This window comes from Nycticebus coucang, chromosome 8, assembly GCF_027406575.1.
Source record: "Nycticebus coucang isolate mNycCou1 chromosome 8, mNycCou1.pri, whole genome shotgun sequence".
NCBI classification, from domain to species: domain Eukaryota; kingdom Metazoa; phylum Chordata; class Mammalia; order Primates; family Lorisidae; genus Nycticebus; species Nycticebus coucang.
Window position 1 is genome coordinate 58084817 of NC_069787.1, and position 22174 is coordinate 58106990.

The window sequence follows — 22174 nt, forward strand, 5'->3', positions numbered from 1 at the left end:
GGAAGAGGGGAAGAGCCTTGAGGGGTGGGCTGCTCTGGTAAGCCATTAGCTGTCACTAAAGACAGTTCAAGATGATGACCAAAAAAATAAGAAGCCTACTTTCAATGGCAATGAGTGACCATAAAAAGCTAAGGAGTCTTAGAGCACCTTCTAAGTTGTCTGTGTAATAAATATATGTTATGGAAGAATTTGAATCACTAAACTGTGGACGTGTACTTCATTATTTTATCCCTACAAGCGTCAATCAGCACACAAACTCTAAGGCTTAAAAATATATTTATCTTTGAATGAAAACAGATCTCTTGTTGGTTCTTACTGTCTAAGAGTATGGTTTTCCTCTGTGTAAGATCTCCAATGAAGAACAATTTGGTTGGCCTCTCTCACAAAAGTCTTCTGCATCCTACCCTGCCCAATGGTTCCCTAGTATGGGTTCTCAGTATTTATTACCTTTACTTTAGCAGAAGAGAGATTGATAGCATTATCTCCCAGGGACTGCAAAAAACTCACATCCATATACTTATAATTGGCCAAGAACTTCTGGAAGATCTCATCATTGTATTGCTCAAAGCCTGAGTCATAGATAAGCTGTCCATTTGAGCGAGGAACCATGTAGCAGAACCTCGCGTTGATGTCATCAGGAACACCAAAACTGATGTTAGAAAGCAAGGCCAGCTGTTGCATCAGCTCTGGCAGTAGCCTGAGAAGCTTCTTCTGCTGAACTTGCTTTGAAGGAGTGGAGATATCAATTCCGACAAACAAATCCATGTTGCATCCTTTGAAGGTGGGAAAGAGGAAATTAGTCACCTACAAATGCATAACTGAGTCCAGACAACTCGGAAAAATGAATCCCAATCTCCAGCCAACCCATAGAAATATAAGCTAAACAGTGGTGATTGTTTACATATTGGGATTGTTTATTACAGAGCAAGAGCTAACTGACAGAATATGTACTGTTTGATACCTCTATGTCTCGGCTGATCCTATTTCCTCTACCTAAAGTGTCTTTTCCCACCCTCCCACTCCAATCTGGGTGACTCATACTTGTCCTTGAAGTAGTAGCTCAAATGCCCACCTCACCCCATCCCACCACTCAAGCACTTTCTGGTTCTTGTCCTGTCCTGCTCAGGTTAAGCTACTAAATGCTCCCATGTGTCCACTGTTACTTACTCAACCTCTCCCCTACTAAACAAGGATTCCTTGATATATCTTAGAGACTGTGTCATCTAATTTTCCCATTGCCTAATACAGCGGCTCATTAAGTGTTTGACAGATAAATGAAGAAAAGAATATAAATGAGCCTCGAGTCTCCTCCAGTAACCGCTGTAACTGTTTCCCTCTCCCCTCAACTTTTTGGCATGGGAGCATGTGAGGAACAGTCAGGAGAAAATTGCTCCCAATTTCCTATTTCTTCTATCTGAAAAATTTTAAGCTTTCCTGGGAAGGCCTTATCCACAATGGGAAGGCCCATTAGTATTTCAGGTTATACCTACGTACTCATTTACAGATGTATAATAAGACCATCCACAAAATTCCCACCAAGGATATAATTGTTGATGATTAGAGACACACAGGAGTCAGAATCGGGTTGAATGAATTAAAATGTAACTTAATCATAAAGGTGTGTGATTGTTAACTACTTCTGAACAACAAGCATAATTAGGACTGCCTGAGATAAGCTAAAACAGACAGACATTTTCTTCTTCGACTACCACATGTTGGAATATTTGGTTCAGAATCTATAAACTGGTATCAGAATCTGTAAAAACAGAACTGCACAATTGGGAAGGCAATATGGGGGAAGTAAATATGTAGAGGATCCTTCTCTAGTGAAAAAGGTCACTGACAGTAGCTTAAGGACCTGAGATCCAGGACTGAGCCTTGAGATTTCAATCTCCTGGTTATTATATTCCATACTAGCTGGTAAGACATATTTCTGGCATTTCCATAACAGAAAATGCCTTCTTCTCCTCCTTTCACATAAAGTGGCTTGTGTTTGTTTGTTTGTTTTTTAAATCTATAATTCAAATTCATGAAAATGAACTTTCACAAATGTAAATCCCATTCCTGTATTGGGGCTAATTTCCGAAAAGAGGAATTTCCCTTCTGCAGTATAGTATATTGTTCCAACATTTCTAATTTGCATTTTCCCCAGGAACATTTCCAGCTGGCTTTAGTCTATAATTGACAAATGCAAAGAGCAATTTCTTTTCTTATTAATGGAGAGGATTGAACCTTGCCAGGTAATCTCTAGGGTCTTTTTCAGCTTTATGATTCTAGAATTCCATAATTAATTAGGTTCCAGCCTTTATTAAATTGTCTGGCTAATTTCATCAAAAAAGTTAAACACAAAGCGCAGATGAACATAAATCCTAACTTACTACATGAACTGAAAAGAAAAGCTGCAATCCCATATCCCTTCTCTTCCCCAAAGTAGTGCCCACTTGTACATAAATAAAAATAGGACTCTGATACCTGAAGAATCTGAACTGCTTAATGTAGGACATCCCATAATATATACTTATTTTAAAAATAATTATGCATGTGCATTCTTTTTAAGTGATTTCCAAATTTAGTGAGGCTACTACAAGGTAGTTATATTCTTTAAACAGTATAAACAAAGATACTAATCTAATGGTCTAGAAAATTGGACTTTAATAGTCTAATGGGATGCAGAGATCTCATCCTAGTCCTCCGTAATTAGGCCTCAGCCTCCAAACTAAAACCTGGCCCACACTGGGGCCCAGCTTCTCATAAGGAGGCTTCATATGCATATATAAAGCTTGGCACTTGGACTTTGACACCAAACTACTGGGGAGTACACACCCTGCCTCTATTACTTCCCATGTATGATTCATAACCTTTCTCTTCCTTGGTTTTAAAATTTGGAAATTGGGTATCATGATAATAGCATCTGCTTCACATGGGGTTGATATGAATACCTATATGAGATGAATGTGTACCATCTAACATATTATGCTTCACTATACCATACATATAGTACAGTATTTAGTACACAGACTCTAAAATCAGACTGGCTCAAGTTCAAATCTCAACTCTGTTATTAACTTGGGCCAAAGAACACAACTTTGGTGTGTCTTGGTTTCCTCATCTGTAAAATAGTATTTATTTCATAGGGTTCTGTGAAGATTATGTATTTCAGCCAGGTATGGTGGCTCACGCCTTAATCCTAGCACTCTAAGAGGCCAAGGCAGGTGGATTGCTTGAGATTACAAGTACAAGACCAGCCTGAGCAAGAGCGAGATTCCCATCTCTATTACAAATAGAAAAACTAGCCAGGTGTAATGATGCACATCTGTATTCCCAGCACCTCAGGAGGCTAAGGCAAGAGGATTGCTCAAGCCCAAGAGTTTGGAGGTTGCTATGAGCTTCGATGCTATGGCACTCTACCCAGGGCAACAGAGTAAGACTCTGCCTCACAAAAGAAAGAAAGGAAGGAAGGAAGGAAGGAAGGAAGGAAGGAAGGAAGGAAGGAAGGAAGGAAGGAAGGAAGGAAGGAAGGAGAAAAGATTACATGTTTCAATATATGAAAGTCCATGGAACACTTCCTTTCTTCCCACCATTCAGAAAAGCACCATATAAAGTTTCGTACCTGTGCTGTAGAATCTTACCCCAGGTGGGTACATGGTGGAGTCTTCCATGAAGACCTTCACTGGGTCAATTCCCCCATGAAATCCAAGTCTTGGGGAAAGAAGAGCAAAAAAACAGACCCAGACTGTCAGGAGGAAGAACAATAGTTCAAGTGGCCCTTGATGTTTGGAATAAAAGTTTAAGGAGACAAACTGGGATTGAGGACGGCCTCAGCCATGTGGAAGCAGATTGACAATGGAGTGGAGACACCATTATGGAGCCTCATAGAAAAGACGGTGAATTCTATTTTGTAAGTGAGATCGTCTAACTGATAATACTCCCTGCTTCTATTTCAATTCAGACATGCCCAAACCTTCAGTGACTTTTCCTTACACATTCCAGTCTAGTTTTGTCTATGCTATAGGAATAAAGGTAGGCATTGTGAGGACTTTATGAAGACAGAGTTCTGAGATGGTCCAAACTCCAAGAAGCCAAAGTGGTGACAACCACAGAAAAGATTAAAAGAATCCTCAGAAGAAGGTCAGGAGTTCAGACCATATAGGGTTATCTCCCCCTCTCCTCCTTGCCCAGCTTGAAAGATCAGAGTTTTATTTTATTAAGTGAGAAAATAAAGTCCCTTAAGGCCACCAACAATGGACTTATGGATCAAATAACAAATTGTCACTCACCTTGTGGACTGCAGACCTTCTGAAGCATTTCCTTTTCCAGATTTTGCAGGTACTCAAAATTTACTTCATGGTACACTTTGTCCTTACCATTAGTGATCTCCAAAAGCTGAGATATTTTGGCTTCTCCACCCCAATGGCAAAAATAATTATATTTCTGTCCCTGAGGGCTTTGGCTGGGATGGCTACATTATCCTGGGCAAGCCCATCAGTGATTACAATCAAATATTGGTGAACACTGGGTCTACCTCCTCTTGAACTGTCAAAAAAAGGCAGAGTGAAATTCAAGGCTTTCCCAGTGCAGGTGCCATCATTCATCTGCTGAACCTCAGAGATGGCTCTGCAAATGTCCTCCTTTGAAAAGTAGTGGTTGAGTCTGAATTCTTCCTGGGGAGTTGAGCTGAACTGCAAAAGACCAATCTGAATTTCATCAGCACCAATACTATATTGGTTTACCATTCTCTCCATGAATCCTTTCATCTTTTCAAATTCTTCTGGGGAGATGGATTCTGAACAATCTATCAGGAAGATAATGTCAGCTTTCCTATTCTTATAGGCTGGGGAAAAAGGGAACAAAACAGAACATTTATTAAGAGTCTGAAACAAATTAACTACAAGTCCCCAAGGACAGTCTGGGGTGGCATATACACAACATGAAACAATATTTTAGAAGGGAGTGGAAGAGGAATTCAATGAGGCAAATAACAAATTTTCCACAAGTCAGCACAGACTAGTCTCAAAATAAGACATAGCTGTATGGTAAATATATGAAATGTGACCATCTTTGTTTGCTGGGTCACGGTCACTTTGAATATGTTTGATACTCAGTTGCCAACCAGTGAATCTAGACTTAAAGAATGAAGTTCATCCAAATAGATTAGACTCATATGATTGGGTGGGGGAGGTGAGGAGGGAAGAGATTGAAGAAAAAAATTCTTACTGTCTGAGAAGCTGATGTCCCGTACCACTTCTTTTTGGATGTTCTTCAACAAATCAAACTCATTCACGAAAAAAATCCTATCTTCAGCTATTTCCTTAAGCTCCCCAGTGTTAGCTCCTCTTACTCCAATAGCATAAATGATGACTCCACAGTTCCTCAATCTTTCTGCAGCCTCAGCCACAGAGTCCGAAGATTTACCATCAGTGATGACTATGAGATATTGACTAACATTGATTCGGGCAGTGTCTACAAAGATCTGAGCCATGTTACCCAAGGTCTCACCTGTTGTGGTGCCACCTCCTCCCCGATGGATGGCATCAATGGCTGCCTTCAGCCCTGCCACACTAGAATACTGCCTGAAGATAAATTTACTTTTAATTTCATCTGAGTACTGAATGACTCCAAACTGTACTCTGTCAGACCTGATCTGGAACATCTTTATCACCTCATTCGTGAATACCTTCATTTCAAGAAAATCTTCTGGGGAGCTAGATACTGCCAGACCCATGAATAAGGAAGCAAATATCTGCCTTTTCAATATGCACACAATCTAGAGAATGAGAAGTAACAACTCATTAGAATAGAGTCTGAGACAGTGTACACCCAAAGCTCCATCAGCTCCACCCATCCTCCATCAGCCCTCATGATTCCTTTAAAAGCACCTGAGACTGTGCCTAAGGGTATTCTTTGGCCAGAAGTATGATCAGGCTGCACTCTGAGCAGACCAGAATGCCCTGGAGTGAGTTTGAAACATCCACCAAACAACAACTGGAAGAGGTTGATTGATGAATACCCCAGCTCCCTTGCTGTAGGACAACTGTGAGGTGAATCCTACAGTTTTCCGGAGGCCCCAGCTGCCTGCAGCAATAGCTTGTAGGTTACCCTTCACCCTGTATTGGCTGCAGTCTGCAAGGTGAGTGACACCCCTCCCTTCCCATTCTGGAATCCCACACCCCTACCAATGTCCCCAAGGATCACCATGCAGACAAATCATTTGCATCCAAACTCCTATCTCAAATATATAAACAATTACATGCTCATATGAACAATAAAACACAAATATAGTCTAGTACAGGGGTAGAGGGAGGCAGGAGGGGAAAGGGAGAGCAGGGAGGATGATCGGCAGAAGGAGGAAGGGCATAAGGCTGGATCTCACCTAACACACACATTGTGAGGGTGTATAACATGTCCCCTGGGTGAGGGGCTCTTTTACAACTGGAACTTTAGAAGTGAGAACAATGTAAGCTAAAACATTTGTACCTTCATATTAATTTGAAATAAGAAAATAAGTAAAAATGGGGAAACTGGGGGAAAAACTCTTATCTCAGTGTCTATTTCTGATGAACCCATTTAAGATGCAAAAAAAAAGAACTTCACATTTCTGAAGTGGGGATGTTGAGAAGCAACTAAAAGTAAAATCAGAATGTATTTGAAACTGTCACATGAATTATCTTGGCATCTGTCATTCCTGCCTCACGTCCAAGTCATACTTTTTAAGGACATGGGCAAAAACGTGCACTTTCTGAAATTTCATTTAATTAATTTAAATAATTTGATTTCCATTAATTCAAAACTTTAAGTGAGTTTGACTTAAATGAGTCACTTTGTATTAAAGTCTAGACTCCAGAGGGCAAAATGGCTCTACAGTTAGATCCTGTCTCCACCACCTCCTAGCAGGCTTGCCCCCTTCCGTATCAATTTTCTAATTTGTCAAACCAGGATCTTAACTCCTACTCAGTGAATTTATTGTGAGGATTAAACAAGATCATGTAAACACAGAAAAGCTGAGTATTAAAAATGTAGGGTTAAGATTATCTAGTGTTTTCTTTTTGTCACTGAGAAGATTCCTCAAAAAGAAATGAAATGTACTTTTCTCTTTGCCCCTTTCAAAAAGGGCAGCCCAGTCTTGTGTTATTAAGAGCCTTTTCCTTTTCCTGGCTGAAAGGGAAGAAGTCTGGAGTGGGAACTGGGCTCCCTTGCTCAGGCCCTCATTCATGTCCATGCAGTACATGGGGCATACTTCTCCTAAAAAGAATTTGTTTACCTAAATAAAATTCAAATTTAATTGAGTATCCTATATTTCTTCTGGCAACCCTACCCCAGAGGGACACGTATTGGAAAGGAGTATAGCTTAGAGGGGTAGAGAGAGGAGTGAATGGCTGCCTGGAGTCAAAAGCAAAGGACCACAGTGCAGGAAAAACATCTCTGCAGCCAGGCCCCCTATAACCGGGACCCAAAGATCTTCCACTATGACCCAGGAGCCAAGGGCTCTGAACCTTCCTGGCACTGTACTTTCTTGCCACTTTTAGCCAATGAAGATATTAGGAGGAGGAAAGAGAGAAAGAAAATGTATCTTCTAGGCTGGATGCTACCAAGCATCCACATCTACTACACACACAAAGGGCCTCACAGAGTATCTGACACATGCAAATGAGCACTGAATGGGAGAAATTAGATAATATATTCATCATGAGCATTCAGGACAGAATTCAGCTAAAATCATCACAGCTGCCATTGACCTCTAAGCTGCCCAGCCCCCTCCTAAGACTTTGGGCTAATTTTCTTGAATCCGAGTCTCTTCTTAGTTACTATGCAGTCTGAGAAAGAAGTCAACTCTCGACTTTTCATGCTGTTTGTGCGTTAGCAGGGCTCCTTTTCTCTCCTTCTTTGCAGAATATAGTCAGAGGCTATACAAAGAAATAAAATTAATATTTAATGATTTTGTTTCTCATTCCCTGAATGGAGAAAGATACTAAGAATATGGGTTAAAGAGAAAGATAGAGATTTATTTCAACATGTCAAATTTCTAGACCTCAGCACAAGTAATCAGGAAATTACAAAATCGTTGAGTGCTTGGTTTAAAAAAATAAAAAGCTCGGTGATTTTCTCCTGAAGAAATAATCACAGCCTTGAATTTTAAGTCAATTATGTATATTTCAATGATTCTAATTTAAATCTATAATACTAATTTGAATCTAAGAAATATTAGCATGGGTGTATAAAAATAGACAAGTAGACAGACAGACAAAGATTTCTGACAGCCAGTAAGTGGTAAAGTTCAGATTTAAAATTCAGGCACTTTTTATGTGCATATACTTAACTATTTTTTTTCTAATTTTTTAAACTACATGTACAGTAGGAACTCTTCCAACCAGCCTCCATTCATGTGGCTCACCAAAAAAAAAAAAATGATGATCTAGGGCAGTGCCTGAGGCTCAAAGGAGTAGGGCTCCAGCCCCATATATTGAAGGGAGTGGGTTCAAACCCAGCCCCAGCCAAAAAAAAATGATGATCTCTCTTATACCTGTAAAACAAGAATGATTTTCTCCCAAAACATTAAGTGCCTGACTTGCTATTTCGCTTAGTAGAAGAATAACTTACCAAGATGGAGGTGGGTTTGTCCAAAGTCTGTTTATGACAGTTTTGTTATTATAAATATACAATTAATCAAACTGTGCAAATCAATAAAATGTGAATGTGAACAAAAGAAGTTTATTGCATTGATGAAAACCCGGTTAACTGCTTAGAAAAGACTTAATAAAGGCAAGTTGTCAAAAAAACTGTTAGCATATTAGATTGCACTACAAAAGATTGTATTTTTTAGTAAATCAGTAAGAATTTCTGTACTTGAATTGTTTCAAAAGTGGCTAAGTTCTCTCCCCACTTTAAAGAAACTGAAACTAGAAGTTATAGGTAATATTCTTTTGGGTGGTTTATAAAGAAAATACACACAAGTCCAATCAGCAGGGCTCATACTCAAAGAAGCCTTAGCCCTACACCAAAAGATTGGCAAATCAATGTTCATTTATATGTAATAAGTTAAAATTTTAAAATCTCAAGCATCTTTGTACTTTTTTGAAGTAGTTCCCTGCTTTAAAATGACTTAAGAATTGCCCAATCCTTACTCGGTTCCCCACGGTTTCTATTATAAATACACACCTTTATCAATCTGCTAGCAGGGATGAGGGGAAGAGAGGAAGAGCTAGGGATGTTCACTTTTTACTTCAGATTCTTTTGCATGCTTGGAATCTAGGGAAAAAAACAAGGATTTTTAAAGTTTTAGGTTTCTTTTTTTTTAATAAATTGACTCCAAAATCTGTTCTCTGTTGAGGGGTAGGGAAGATGAGCATAATCAAATCTGGACAAGGCCTCCTACCTTCTTGTAGGGCATGCTCCATCCCGGAAACAGAAATGGTGCTGACTACAATCTCAAGGCAAAGATGGTTTGTAAGCTTTCTTTCCACTATGGAGAGTTACAGAAAGGATTCCAGGAGGATAGCATGCTTCCAAGGAGGATATGACACGATCTTCTCCAGCTCCTTACTGTCTGAGGCATGCTGGGGGCCCACTGCGTAGATGGTGATCCCTGCCTTCTGAGGGCAAGAAGCGGGTCTGGACACGTTGTCTTGGGAGAAGCCTTCGGTGATGACCACAGCTATCTGCTGTACCCGTTGGTCGGACCGGCTCCCCTTCTCCTGAATGAAAACCTCTTTTCTTAGGAAATCCAAAGCAGCACCAGTGTTTGCCCTTCGTCTTTTTCCCCGGTAGGTTAATTTGTCCAAATGCTTTAAGAGTGCAGCTGGATTCTGAAATGTATCCAGCGAAAATTCAAGATGTGGTTCCTCATTGTAAAAGACCAAGCCAATTCTCACAGCATCAGAATGAGTGTTTAGAGAGCTGACAGTGGTCTTTAGGAAATTGATGACTTGATGGAAATTGGCTCGCCTAACTCTGCTAAATTCCTCAGTGAGGAACACTAAGTCAGCCAGGATAGCAATTGGACATGCTGCAAACAAACAAAATCAAAAAGAAGAGTTTTAACATGGGAACAGGGTAAAAAAGAACATTCATTCAAAAGTTGTATTTTAATGTATTTTGTATACTACCCTAATATATTTATTATCATAAATTACAATTATATATTATACTAACTTACATTTTAGAATTTAGTAGAAGCCTTAATTTGATATCATGGCCAAAGAATACCACAGGGTTCACACCTATTTCAAAATTTCTCACATGGAAGAGTATTTTTATCACTTGCAAATACGTAAATACATGACTATTCATAATATAGTCCTTTAAGACCACTTCTCAATTCGCCTAAGTCCATTAAAAGCATCTGAGACTGAACTAGTTTTTCTTTCATTTTTCTAGTTCCAAGAGACACTGGAAATAAATACTCTCTTTTATAGACCTGAAACCTCCTTGATTTAAAACTTCCTCCTCTGTCTTGGTAAAAGATGAAAATAACAAATTGTGGCTATTAATTTCTGCACCTTTCTCTGATAAATGTCATGTCATTTTAACAGAGACGATGTAAAATGTTGCAAGTTCCTATGAAAAATCTTTATCCAAACATTGGGCTAGTTGGCTGTTCCATTTTGCTATAAAAGAACCTTCCCTCCAACCTGCCTCAACTGAAGGAATGAAACATAAACTCCCTGCTAAGAGGAATCCAGATACCTCCTTCCCTATTTGAGCAGTGCCCAACATAGGGAAACCCTCTATGTCCACATACCAACAAAGTCCAGATCTGCTTTGACCCATGAAAAAAGAAATCTCCCTCCAGAGAGCCAAAACCACACTGAAACCAGTGTGTAGACCACTGAATACTGAAAAACACAGTTTAGGGACAATAGAAAAACCTTTTGACTTTTCTTTGGTCTTTCTGTGTCCTGAAATTTCCTGTGGTCATATTTTATAAAGGACCAAAATTCAACCGTATATTTTAAAAATAGCTGTTTCCCTGGTTTTTGCAAGTCTAGAACACCTGCTCTAAAAACTCCAAATACCTTTGACTTCCCCCTTCCTTCATGTGCTGGAACCAAGTGCTCTTATTCTCCTTTTGAGTTGTCTCCAGGTCATATCTTCTTTCCTCATCCTCAGGGACATTCCTGGCCTGGGCCCAGACATCCTCCCTATGTGGCCAGATGGTGGCTCAGTGTTTTTCTGCATCTTAGGCGCCATCTAGAATCCAGCCTGCCCACTGAAGGCTTCCTTAAAGGCCACGCTGGTCATGTCATTTTTCTTGATTAAAAGCCTCTGATTCTTTCCAGTGCCTTAGGGCACTCCACAATCAGGTCTATCCTACCCAATTTAATCTCATCTCTACTTTTAAACTCTCCCCGTGAATCCAATTGACTTCATTTTTTCCCTTTCTTTCACATTCATCCAGACCATTCCTACTTTTATACCCTTACCAGGAGTGTGGACCCCTAACCTAGCTCCTCCCCTTGCCAGGAATGTCTTCCTCCCTTTTCCCTATATGTTAAAATAATACTCATTAATAAGGGACTGGCACTGTTATCTTATATATGTTTGTCTTTTCTGCCCATAAAATTGCAAGGATCCCAAGCTCTAGTTGTTGATTGGTCTGGAAAGAGCCATGGTAACTCAGAGAAAGAAGAAAATGATCACTCTAGTTGTGAGGATCAAGGGATCCTTCACCAAGAGGATAACTTAAGAAGTGAAGGGTAAATTTTGACTGCAGGCATTCCAGGCTGATCATATAGTGAATTCAAGGGTAGAGACAGAGGTGGGAAAGCATGACATATGTACAGCAAATGATGAGTAGCTTGGCTTGGCTGGAGAATAGAATATATAAAAAGACTTAGCAGGAGGTAAGTTTCAGTGGTTCTCAGAAAGCAGTGTGGTGCCCAGCTCAAGAGGACATTTTTGAACTATATGGAGGTGTTTTAGATTGCCATAATGATTCAGGGATGCTACTGGCCAGGTACCAGGGATGTTAAACCACACTTTCACGGGACAATCTTATACTATGTATTGTCCTACCCCAAATGCCAATAGCATGGCTTTTAAGTGTCTTAAATGCCAACCCAAGGAAGGACTTTAATTAATCTCTGAGGAGAAGACTGGATGTGCATAGTAGTTTGAAAATATTACTGTTCAGAAATATTCTCTCCTTACCACTCATTTCTATAGGAATAATGTACTTTTCTACTTTACTAATGTTACCATAGCCATGTGACCTGCTTTGATCAATGAAATGTTAGCAGATGATACAACAGCAGTCTCAGAAATGCCTACAGTATTGGGTTTCTCTCTTGCACCTCTGCTATTACCATGGGAAGAATATACCCAGATTAGCCTGATAACCCCAGGAGGAAGAAGAGAGCCACGTGGAGCACAGCCAAACCTAGATCAACCAACCCCCAGCCAAATCCCAAGTAGCCCAGCCAATATCAGCTGTCCCTCAGCAGGTCTGTGAGCTTAAATGATTCCTTTTAGCCATGGACTGTGCAGATGGTTTGTTACATAACATCATTATGACCCTGAGTAACAAATACGAGGTATGTGCCTAAAGCATCCCACGCCTCCTCTTCTTCCCTATTCATGGGTGCTAGTGCCCCAGGACTAAGGAATCAAGAATATCTCCTTCGCTCCTTTTCCCAGAATTTCCTCTTATGCTGAGATCTCCCAGTGGCACATATATCCAAGGACCAAACCTTACCTTCTGCTGGCCCCTCCTGGGTTTCAATCCCAATCCCTGGCTGTCCAGTGCCTTGGATCGCCATATTGACATCCTGTGTTATCCATTTGACTCCATCACTTCTCTTTATCTCAAATACAAGGTGTGAGGACCCCAGCCCTTCCAGTTCTCTCCTGTCAACGTCCTGCACACCCACAAATATGACTTTCACGCCTTTCTCCCTCAGTCTCTGTGCAGCATCCCAGACCTCGTCCTCAGATTTGCCCGAGGTAATGACCACCACATACTGAGGGATGCCTTGGAGAAACCGGCTTTCTGCTTTCTCCAGGAAGAAAGTTCGTTGAAGGTATTGTAGAGCTTTGCCTGTCCGTCTGGAACCACCCTGAGGCACAAAGTTCTCATGGACGTGAACTATCATCTCATCCTGGGTCTTGTAGGTATTGAGCAAAACTCAGTGTGACCTTGATCACCATACCGAGCCAGCCCAATCTGGTACTTGTCCCTGCCAACGTCCAGCATGCCAATCACTCTGGAGATGAAATTCTGCATCACCTGGAAGCTGTCCCATCATGTGTCCTGAGAAGTGTCAGCAAGAAAGACCACATCTGCATAGGCCTTGTTGAGTTCTGAAAATAGAGAAAGATGGGGCAAAATAAGACACATAGGAGAGAGTAAATCAAATCAAGCCTTCATGAGAATTTAATGTGAGATGGTTTTCTGGGAGCAATATGAGAAGGAGAATTCCTATGTTTATACCACCTTATGTACATCGCACCTCCCCCACCTCTATATGGAACTCTATTATAAGGGCTTTTGCCTTTGTTTTGTTTATTCTCCTTCACCAAATGGAGGAGGCAAGGAAAGTTAACAATTACTGTGAAGTTACTTTGTGATAGAGTTTTTTATATACTTTTTCTGATTTAATCCTTCTAAACCATTCTATAAGACAAATGTTGTTACCTTGCACAGAAGAGAAAACTGAAGCAAAGAAGCAAAGCCACTTATCCACGTTCACATAACTAGAAAGTGGCAAAGGCAAGATTAAAAAACAGAGCTTCTGAGTTTCAAAATCCATGTGGTTTCCTTTGTACAACATGGTAAGGTGTTTTTCCCTTTTTGTCCCACCTATAAGAACTCCATCTAGCCTTGAGCTCAGATGTCCCTTCCTCCAGGAAGTCTCCCCAGGTTTTCCAGTGATGGTGGGCATCCATTCTCCTGCCCTCCCACCACACCCAGGGCACTCTGGCTCATACTGCAGTGAAGTGTCTTGGTTAGGATGTTGGGTTTGAACACAGCTTCTTACCTTTTATTTTGCCCTCTACTACTGGGCACAAAGTCTGAAGAATACCTCCTGAAAAATGCTGCAGGATGTTGAAGTTTTCAATGTTGAAGAGAAACTTCTCAAATGGCTCACTGGCTATTTTTTGAAACTCCTGGACATCCTGGACATTGACTCCTACCACATACACAACAACTCCATCTTCTTTCAAATGATCAGCTGCCTCCTGGACCTCATCATTTGACTCCCCGTCTGTCACCAGGATAACTATTTGAGGAACTCTGTCCTTGGCCCGACTGCCAGCTGCCTCAGTCACATAGTTAGTCCTGATAAATTCCAGGGCACTCCCTATGTTGGTGCCTCCTGTGTGGTAGGGAAGACTCTGGATATGCTCCAAGACCATGCTCTTCAGAGGGTACTGTTCAGCTGAAAGGCTGGGTAGATGTTATCACTGTACTGGGCAAGTCCCACTTGGACTTGGTCACTGCTGATATCAAGGCCCAAGACAACAGAGTAAAGGAAGTTCTTAACTTTCTGGAAGTTCTGGGGCCCAAGGCTGGTTGAGCTGTCCACCAAGAATACAATATCTGCCAGGTCTGCTTCTCTGCAAGCTGTAAAAGAGAGGGAAAAAGGGATGAGGGTCACTGGGTCTTTATTGTTCAAAATGCTTATGAACCAATGGAGGTGGTTTATTAAACTGCTTAGAACCAGGGAAGAAAAGACAGCAATGGCAGGCGGCCAATATTCATACTACCCTCACTGCAAGTGCACTCAGAGAAGTGACCTCACCCCGTGCCTTTACTTCCTTCCACTCCATCATCTTCCAAGGCTTCGGATATGCTCTGCTGTCCCTCCTGATCTTGAAATGCACTTGGACAATCCCTTCACTTTTATTAAGAAAAAAAGCACTTCTGCAAATTTAGCAGCACATTGAGAAAAGAAATGTCTTCTTCCCAGTAAGACTAAGCCTTCAGCCTCCTGTCTTTTTTTTTTTTTTTTTTTGCAGAGACAGAGTCTCACTGTCCCGCCCTCGGTAGAGTGCCGTGGCATCACACAGCTCACAGCAACCTCCAACTCCTGGGCTTACGCAATTCTCTTGCCTCAGCCTCCCGAGCAGCCGGGACTACAGGCGCCCGCCACAACACCCGGCTATTTTTTTGTTGCCGTTTGGCCGGGGCTGGGTCCAAACCCGCCACCCTCGGCATATGGGGCCAGCGCCCTACTCACTGAGCCACAGGCGCCGCCCCAGCCTCCTGTCTTTTTGACAATCTCTAGGATGTGCTGGCACCAACAGGTTAGAGAACTGAATATAGCCTGTTTTCCTTGGTACATCTCATTGCAGTGCTGCAGCTCTGTTACTTAGCAGCCTCGTGACCTATTTGTCACAAGGCTCTGAAATCTTTACACCAACTCTTAAACCTTATAAGGTTGTGTTGAGGATACAATAGGACAATCTACTGTAGCAGAAAACATCAGTGCTCTGCCTGGGTCTTTTTGGTATTCTCTTTACCATTTCTGTGCACTGCTCTTTGGGAGATTTCCCTCTAGCTACTGGAGCTACTTTTTTCACAATATATAAAAGCCCAGATCCTTGCTTGACCCAGATTCAGAGTCCAGACAACTCTGTAACATAACATACACTCTTGAGTTCCCCCTGCAGGATCAGGCTAAACCCTCATGTGGAGCTTCTGCCTGAGATCATGCCCTTCTTTTTTTTTTTTTTTTTTTTTTTTATTGTTGGGGATTCATTGAGGGTACAATAAGCCAGGTTACACTGATTGCAATTGTTAGGTAAAGTCCCTCTTGCAATCATGTCTTGCCCCCATAAAGTGTGACACACACCAAGGCCCCACCCACCTCCCTCCTTCCCTCTTTCTGTTCCCCCCCCATAACCATAATTGTCATTAATTGTCCTCATATCAAAATTGAGTACATAGGATTCATGCTTCTCCATTCTTGTGATGCTTTACTAAGAATAATGTCTTCCACGTCCATCCAGGTTAATACGAAGGATGTAAAATCTCCATTTTTTTTAATGGCTGAATAGTATTCCATGGTATACATATACCACAGCTTGTTAATCCATTCCTGGGTTGGTGGGCATTTAGGCTGTTTCCACATTTTGGCGATTGTAAATTGAGCTACAATAAACAGTCTAGTACAAGTGTCCTTATGATAAAAGGATTTTTTTCCTTCTGGGTAGATGCCCAATAATGGGATCGCAGGATCAAATGGGAGGTCTAGCTTGAGTGCTTTGAGGTTTCTCCAGACTTCCTTCCACAAAGGTTGTACTAGTTTGCAGTGCCACCAGCAGTGTAAAAGTGTTCCCTTCTCTCCACATCCACGCCAGCATCTGCAGTTTTGAGATTTTGTGATGTGGGCCATTCTCACTGGGGTTAGATGATATCTCAGGGTTGTTTTGATTTGCATTTCTAACATATAGAGATTATGAACATTTTTTCATGTGTTAGCCATTCGTCTGTCATCTTTAGAGAAAGTTCTATTCATGTCTCTTGCCCATTGATATATGGGATTGTTGGCTTTTTTCATGTGGATTAATTTGAGTTCTCTGTAGATCCTAGTTATCAAGCTTTTGTCTGATTGAAAATATGCAAATATCCTTTCCCATTGTGTGGGTTGTCTCTTTGCTTTGGTTATTGTGTCCTTAGCTGTACAGAAGCTTTTCAGTTTAATGAAGTCCCATTTGTTTATTTTTGTTGTTGTTGCAATTGTGATGGCAGTCTTCTTCATGAAGTCTTTCCCCAGGCCAATATCTTCCAGTGTTTTTCCTATGCTTTCTTGGAGGATTTTTCTTGTTTCATGCCTTAAATTTAAGTCCTTTATCCATCTTGAATCAATTTTTGTGAGTGGGGAAAGGTGTGGGTCTAGTTTCAGTCTTTTACATGTAGACATCCAGTTCTCCCAACACCATTTATTGAATAGGGAGTCTTTCCCCCAAGGTATGTTCTTGTTTAGTTTATCAAAGATTACGTGGTTGTAAAATGTTAGTTTCATTTCTTGGTTTTCAATTCGATTCCAAGTGTCTACGTCTCTGTTTTTGTGCCAGTACCATGCTGTCTTGAGCACTATGGCTTTGTAGTACAGACTAAAATCTGGTATGCTGATGCCCCCAGCTTTATTTTTGTTACAGAGAACTGCCTTAGCTATATGGGGTTTTTTCCGGTTCCATACAAAACGCAGAATCATTTTTTCCAAATCTTGAAAGTACGATGTTGGTATTTTGATAGGAATGGCGTTGAATAGGTAGGTAGATTGCTTTGGGAAGTATAGACATTTTAACAATGTTGATTCTGCCCATCAATGAGCATGGTGTGTTCTTCCATTTGTTAAAATCCTCTGCTATTTCCTTTCTGAGGATTTCATAATTTTCTTTATAGAGGTCCTTCACCTCCTTCGTTAGGTATATTCCTAGGTACTTCATTTTCTTTGAAACTATGGTGAAGGTAGTTGTGTCCTTAATTAGCTTCTCATCTTCACTGTTATTGGCGTATACAAAGGCTACTGACTTGTGGACATTGATTTTATATCCTGAAACATTACTGTATTTTTTGATGACTTCCAGGAGTCTTGTGGTTGAGTTCTCTAAGGGTTCTCTAAGTATAAGATCATGTCGTCAGCAAAGAGGGAGAGTTTGACCTCCTCTGCTCCCATTTGGATTCCCTTGATTTCCTTGTCTTGCCTAATTGTATTGGCTAGAACTTCCAGCACTACGTTGAATAGTAAAGGTGACAGAGGACAACCTTGTCTGGTTCCAGTTCTAAGAGGAAAAGCTTTCAGTTTTACTCCATTCAGTAAAATATTGGCTGTGGGTTTGTCATAGATAGCTTCAATCAGTTTTAGAAATGTGCCACCTATGCCTATACTCTTCAGTGTTCTAATTAGAAAAGGATGCTGGATTTTATCAAATGCTTTTTCTGCATCTATTGAGAGGATCATGTGATCTTTATTTTTGCCTCTGTTAATATGGTGGATAATGTTTATAGACTTGCGTATGTTAAACCAGCCTTGCATCCCTGGGATGAAGCCTACTTGATCATGCTGAATGACTTTTTTGATGATAAGCTGTAATCTATTGGCCAGGATTTTGTTGAGAATTTTTGCATCTATGTTCATGAGTGAGATTGGTCTGAAATTCTCCTTTTTGTTTGGGTCTTTTCCTGGTTTTGGTATCAGAGTGATGTTTGCTTCATAGAATGTGTTGGGGAAGATTCCTTCTTCCTCAATTTTTTGGAATAATTTCTGCAGTACAGGAATAAGCTCTTCCTTGAAGGTTTGATAGAATTCTGGAGTGAAGCCATCTGGACCAGGGCATTTTTTGGTTGGAAGCTTTTTTATTGTTTCTTTGATCTCAGTGCTTGAAATTGGTCTGTTCAGGAGCTCTTTTTCTTCCTGGCTGAGTCTAGGGAGAGGGTGTGATTCCAAATATTGATCCATTTCTTTCACATTGTCAAATTTCTGGGCATAGAGTTTCTGGTAGTATTCAGAGATGATCTCTTGTATCTCTGTGGGATCAGTTGTTATTTCCCCTTTATCATTTCTGATTGAGGCTACTAGAGATTTTACTTTCCTATTCCTCATTAGTCTGGCCAATGGTTTATCTATTTTATTTATTTTTTCAAAAAACCAACTCCTTGTTTCATTAATTTTCTGAATGATTCTTTTGTTTTCAATTTCATTGATCTCTGATTTGATTTTGGATATTTCTTTTCTTCTACTGAGTTTAGGCTTAGATTGTTCTTCTTTTTCCAATTCCATAAGATCTCTTGTGAGGTTGTTGATGTGCTCTCTTTCTGTTTTTTGAATGTAGGCATCTAAAGCGATGAATTTTCCTCTCAAAACTGCTTTTGCAGTATCCCACAGGTTTTGGTAGCTTGTGTCTTCATTGTTGTTATGCTCAAGGAAGTTAATGATTTCCTGTTTTATTTCTTCCTGCACCCATCTGTTATTCAACAGAAGATTGTTTAATTTCCATGCCTTTGGGTGGGGTCGAGCATTTTTGTTAGAGTTGAGTTCCACCTTTAGTGCCTTATGGTCTGAGAAGATACAAGGTAAAATTTCAATTCTTTTGATTCTGTTGATATTTGTTTTGTGTCCCAGGATATGATCAGTTTTGGAGAATGTTCCATGGGGTGATGAGAAGAATGTATATTCTTTATCTTTGGGATGGAGTGTTCTATATGCGTCTATCAAGCACAGTTGTTCTAGGGTCTCATTTAAATCTCTTATATCCTTGTTTAATTTCTGTTTAGAGGATCTGTCCAGCTCTGTAAGAGGAGTGTTAACGTCCCCTGTTATTATGGTATTATCAGATATCATATTGCTCAGACTGAATAAGGTCTGTTTCAAGAATCTGGGAGCATTTAAATTGGGTGCATAAATATTTAGAATTGTAATGTGTTCTTGTTGTATTTTTCCCTTGACCAATATAAAGTGACCATCTTTGTCTTTTTTGACTTTAGTTACTTTAAATCCACATGTATCTGAAAATAAGATTGCAACTCCTCTTTTCTTCTGAATTCCATTTGCCTGAAAAATTGTCTTCCAACCCTTGACTCGGAGCTTTAATTTGTCTCTTGAAGCCAGGTGTGTTTCTTGCAGGCAGCAAATGGATGGCTTGTGTTTTTTAATCCAGTCAACCAATCTATGTTTCTTCAGTGGGGAATTCAAGCCATTAACATTTATTGAGATAATTGATAAGTGTGGTAGTATTCTATTCGTCTTATTTGGTGAGAGTCCATTGCTTAGTTTTATTTTTTGCATCAGTGTGGAGGTTAGGTTCTGTCCTTTAATTTCTGAGTTCTTACTTTGCTGCTGATCCATTGTGGTGGTCAATGTGCAGAACAGGTTGAAGTATTTCCTGTAGAGCTGGTCTTGTTGTGGCAAATTTCCTCAATGTTTGTATATCTGTAAATGATTTGATTTCTCCCTCAATTTTGAAGCTTATCTTAGCAGGGTACAGAATTCTGGGCTGGAAATTGTTCTGTTTAAGTAGATTAAAGGTAGATGACCATTGTCTTCTTGCCTGGAAAGTTTCATTAGAGAAGTCTGAGGTCACTCTGATGGATTTGCCCATGTAGGTCAACTGACGCTTACTCCTGGCAGCTTGCAGAATCTTTTCTTTTGTCTTGACTTTGGACAGGTTCATCACAATGTGTCTTGGAGTAGCTCGGTTAGAGTTGAGGCGACCTGGGGTCCGATATCCCTCTGAAAGCAGTGTGTCAGAATCTTTGGTGATATTTGGGAAAATTTCTTTTATAATATTCTCTAGTATGGCTTCCATTCCCCTGGGGCATTCTTCTTCCCCTTCTGGAATTCCTATAACTCGTATGTTGGAATGCTTCATAAAGTCCCATAATTCTGACAGTGAACGTTCTGCTTTCTCTCTCTTCTTTTCTGCCTCTTTTACTATCTGAGTTATCTCAAAAACTTTGTCTTCTACCTCTGAAATTCTTTCTTCTGCATGGTCTAACCTGTTGCTGATACTTTCCATTGCATCTTTAAGTTCCCTAATTGACTGTTTCAGTTCCTTCAGCTCTGCTATATCCTTTTTATATGCTTCATATCGTTCATCTCTTATTTGATTCTGTTTTTGAATTTCCTTTTGGTTATTTTCCACTTTATTAGCAGTTTCCTTCATTGTTTCCATCATTTCTTTCATTGTTTTCAACGTGTGTATTCTAAATTCCCTTTCTGTCATTCCTAACATTTCTTTATAGGTGGAATCCTCTGCAGTAGCTACCTCATGGTCCCTTGGTTCTGGACTGGTTCTTCATGTTGCCTGGAGTTTTCTGCTGATTCTTCCTCATGAGTGATTTCTTTTATCTGTTTCCTTGCCCTAATTTTCCTTTCGCTTCCTGTTGCTCTTTAAGTTCTCGTGCCTGTGGAAGTTGCGGGTGGGTTTAGATGGACTGAACACACGTGACCACTTGCAGGTTTTCCACTGTTTTAGTCCTCCTCTTGGGGTCCAGAAGTCTCTCGCTGACTCCCTGTATCCTCTCAGGGGTGATGATAGGCAGATCCCACCAGCCAGAGATGCCTGGAGTCCTATCTCCCCAGACTCACGGTGCCCAGATGTAAGGAAGCTGTTACTCGGCTGCCACCTTGCTCCACCTCTCGATCATGCCCTTCTTACTTGACTCTTTCTCCCCCCTGACTGGGAGCAATTCCTTAGCAAACTGCATGTGTCCAAATCCTTATCTCAGGCTCTGCTTATAGGGAACACAACCTTACACACCTGCTCTACTGGACTTGGATTACTCTAAAAGATCTGGGATCAAGGTCCTAGATCTGCCATCCACTTGTGTTACCTTTGGCTTCAGGTTTTTCCTCTGAAAAATGCAAATAATAATGCTAATTACTTTAGGTATCTAACAAAGTTGGGACAATGGGTCAGAAAGCAAGGTAAACAAGCTTTGAAAGCTTTGTGGTAATTGTTAGTACTGTGTATATAAAACCTTTGTAAACCTTGAAGTGCTATACAGAAGTAAGGGATATAATATTTATTTGTCCATGAAAATGCAGTATTACCACCACACGCTTGCTACATTAATGGATCAAAAGTTTTAGCATTTCTTCTAATTCACCTACCTTGTATAGAAATACCAAAATAATGAGTAAATCACAAAGGTTCCAGCCTCTTGTGGGTTTTAATGGAGGCCACAAGCATTCTCCTCTTCCTCTGCTCAAAGTTGTATACTTTACTGTGCAGTTTAGTGACTCATTTATAAAGAATTTTTACAAGTTTATGCCCAGTCACCAAATGAAGCACAGAGTTGATGACATACGATCATCACAGGTAATGACAAGTAATAATAGGCAATGCTATGGGCACCTCTGGCTGGCTAGGCACGGTGCCACGCTCTTTACTTGCACAATTTTGTTTAGTGCTTTCAAAAACTCTCTGAGATGGAGTATTATTATCCTATGAAGAAAATTTAAATTCAGAGAGGTAAAGTGACCTCTGCCTAAGATGACAGAAAGTAGAGAACTGGGATTTGAACCCAGATCTTTCTTTTCCCTAAATTTATATCCTTATCCAGCACATTATACATACACATGGCCAATAAAATAAGCATGGTTTCTGGCCAGTGTGGTGCTTCACACCTGTAATCCTAGCACTCTGGGAGGTCAAGGCAGGAGGATCCCATGAGCTCAAGAGTTTGAGATCAGCCTGAGCAAGAATGAGACTCCAGCTCTACTAAAAATGG

The 22174-nt window shown here is 40.5% G+C and overlaps 1 protein-coding gene across 1 annotated transcript in view; it reads right to left on the reverse strand.

Moving 5' to 3' along the window:
• The window catches only part of LOC128591338 (collagen alpha-4(VI) chain-like), a 139090-nt gene that overhangs the window by 112791 nt on the left and 4125 nt on the right, over nt 1–22174 (reverse strand). Inside the window, 9 exon segments of the mRNA XM_053598826.1 lie at nt 448–773; nt 4278–4397; nt 4400–4831; nt 5215–5701; nt 5703–5764; nt 7084–7239; nt 9371–10000; nt 13971–14369; nt 14372–14557. Coding sequence (XP_053454801.1) covers nt 448–773; nt 4278–4397; nt 4400–4831; nt 5215–5701; nt 5703–5764; nt 7084–7239; nt 9371–10000; nt 13971–14369; nt 14372–14557 — 2798 coding nt within the window.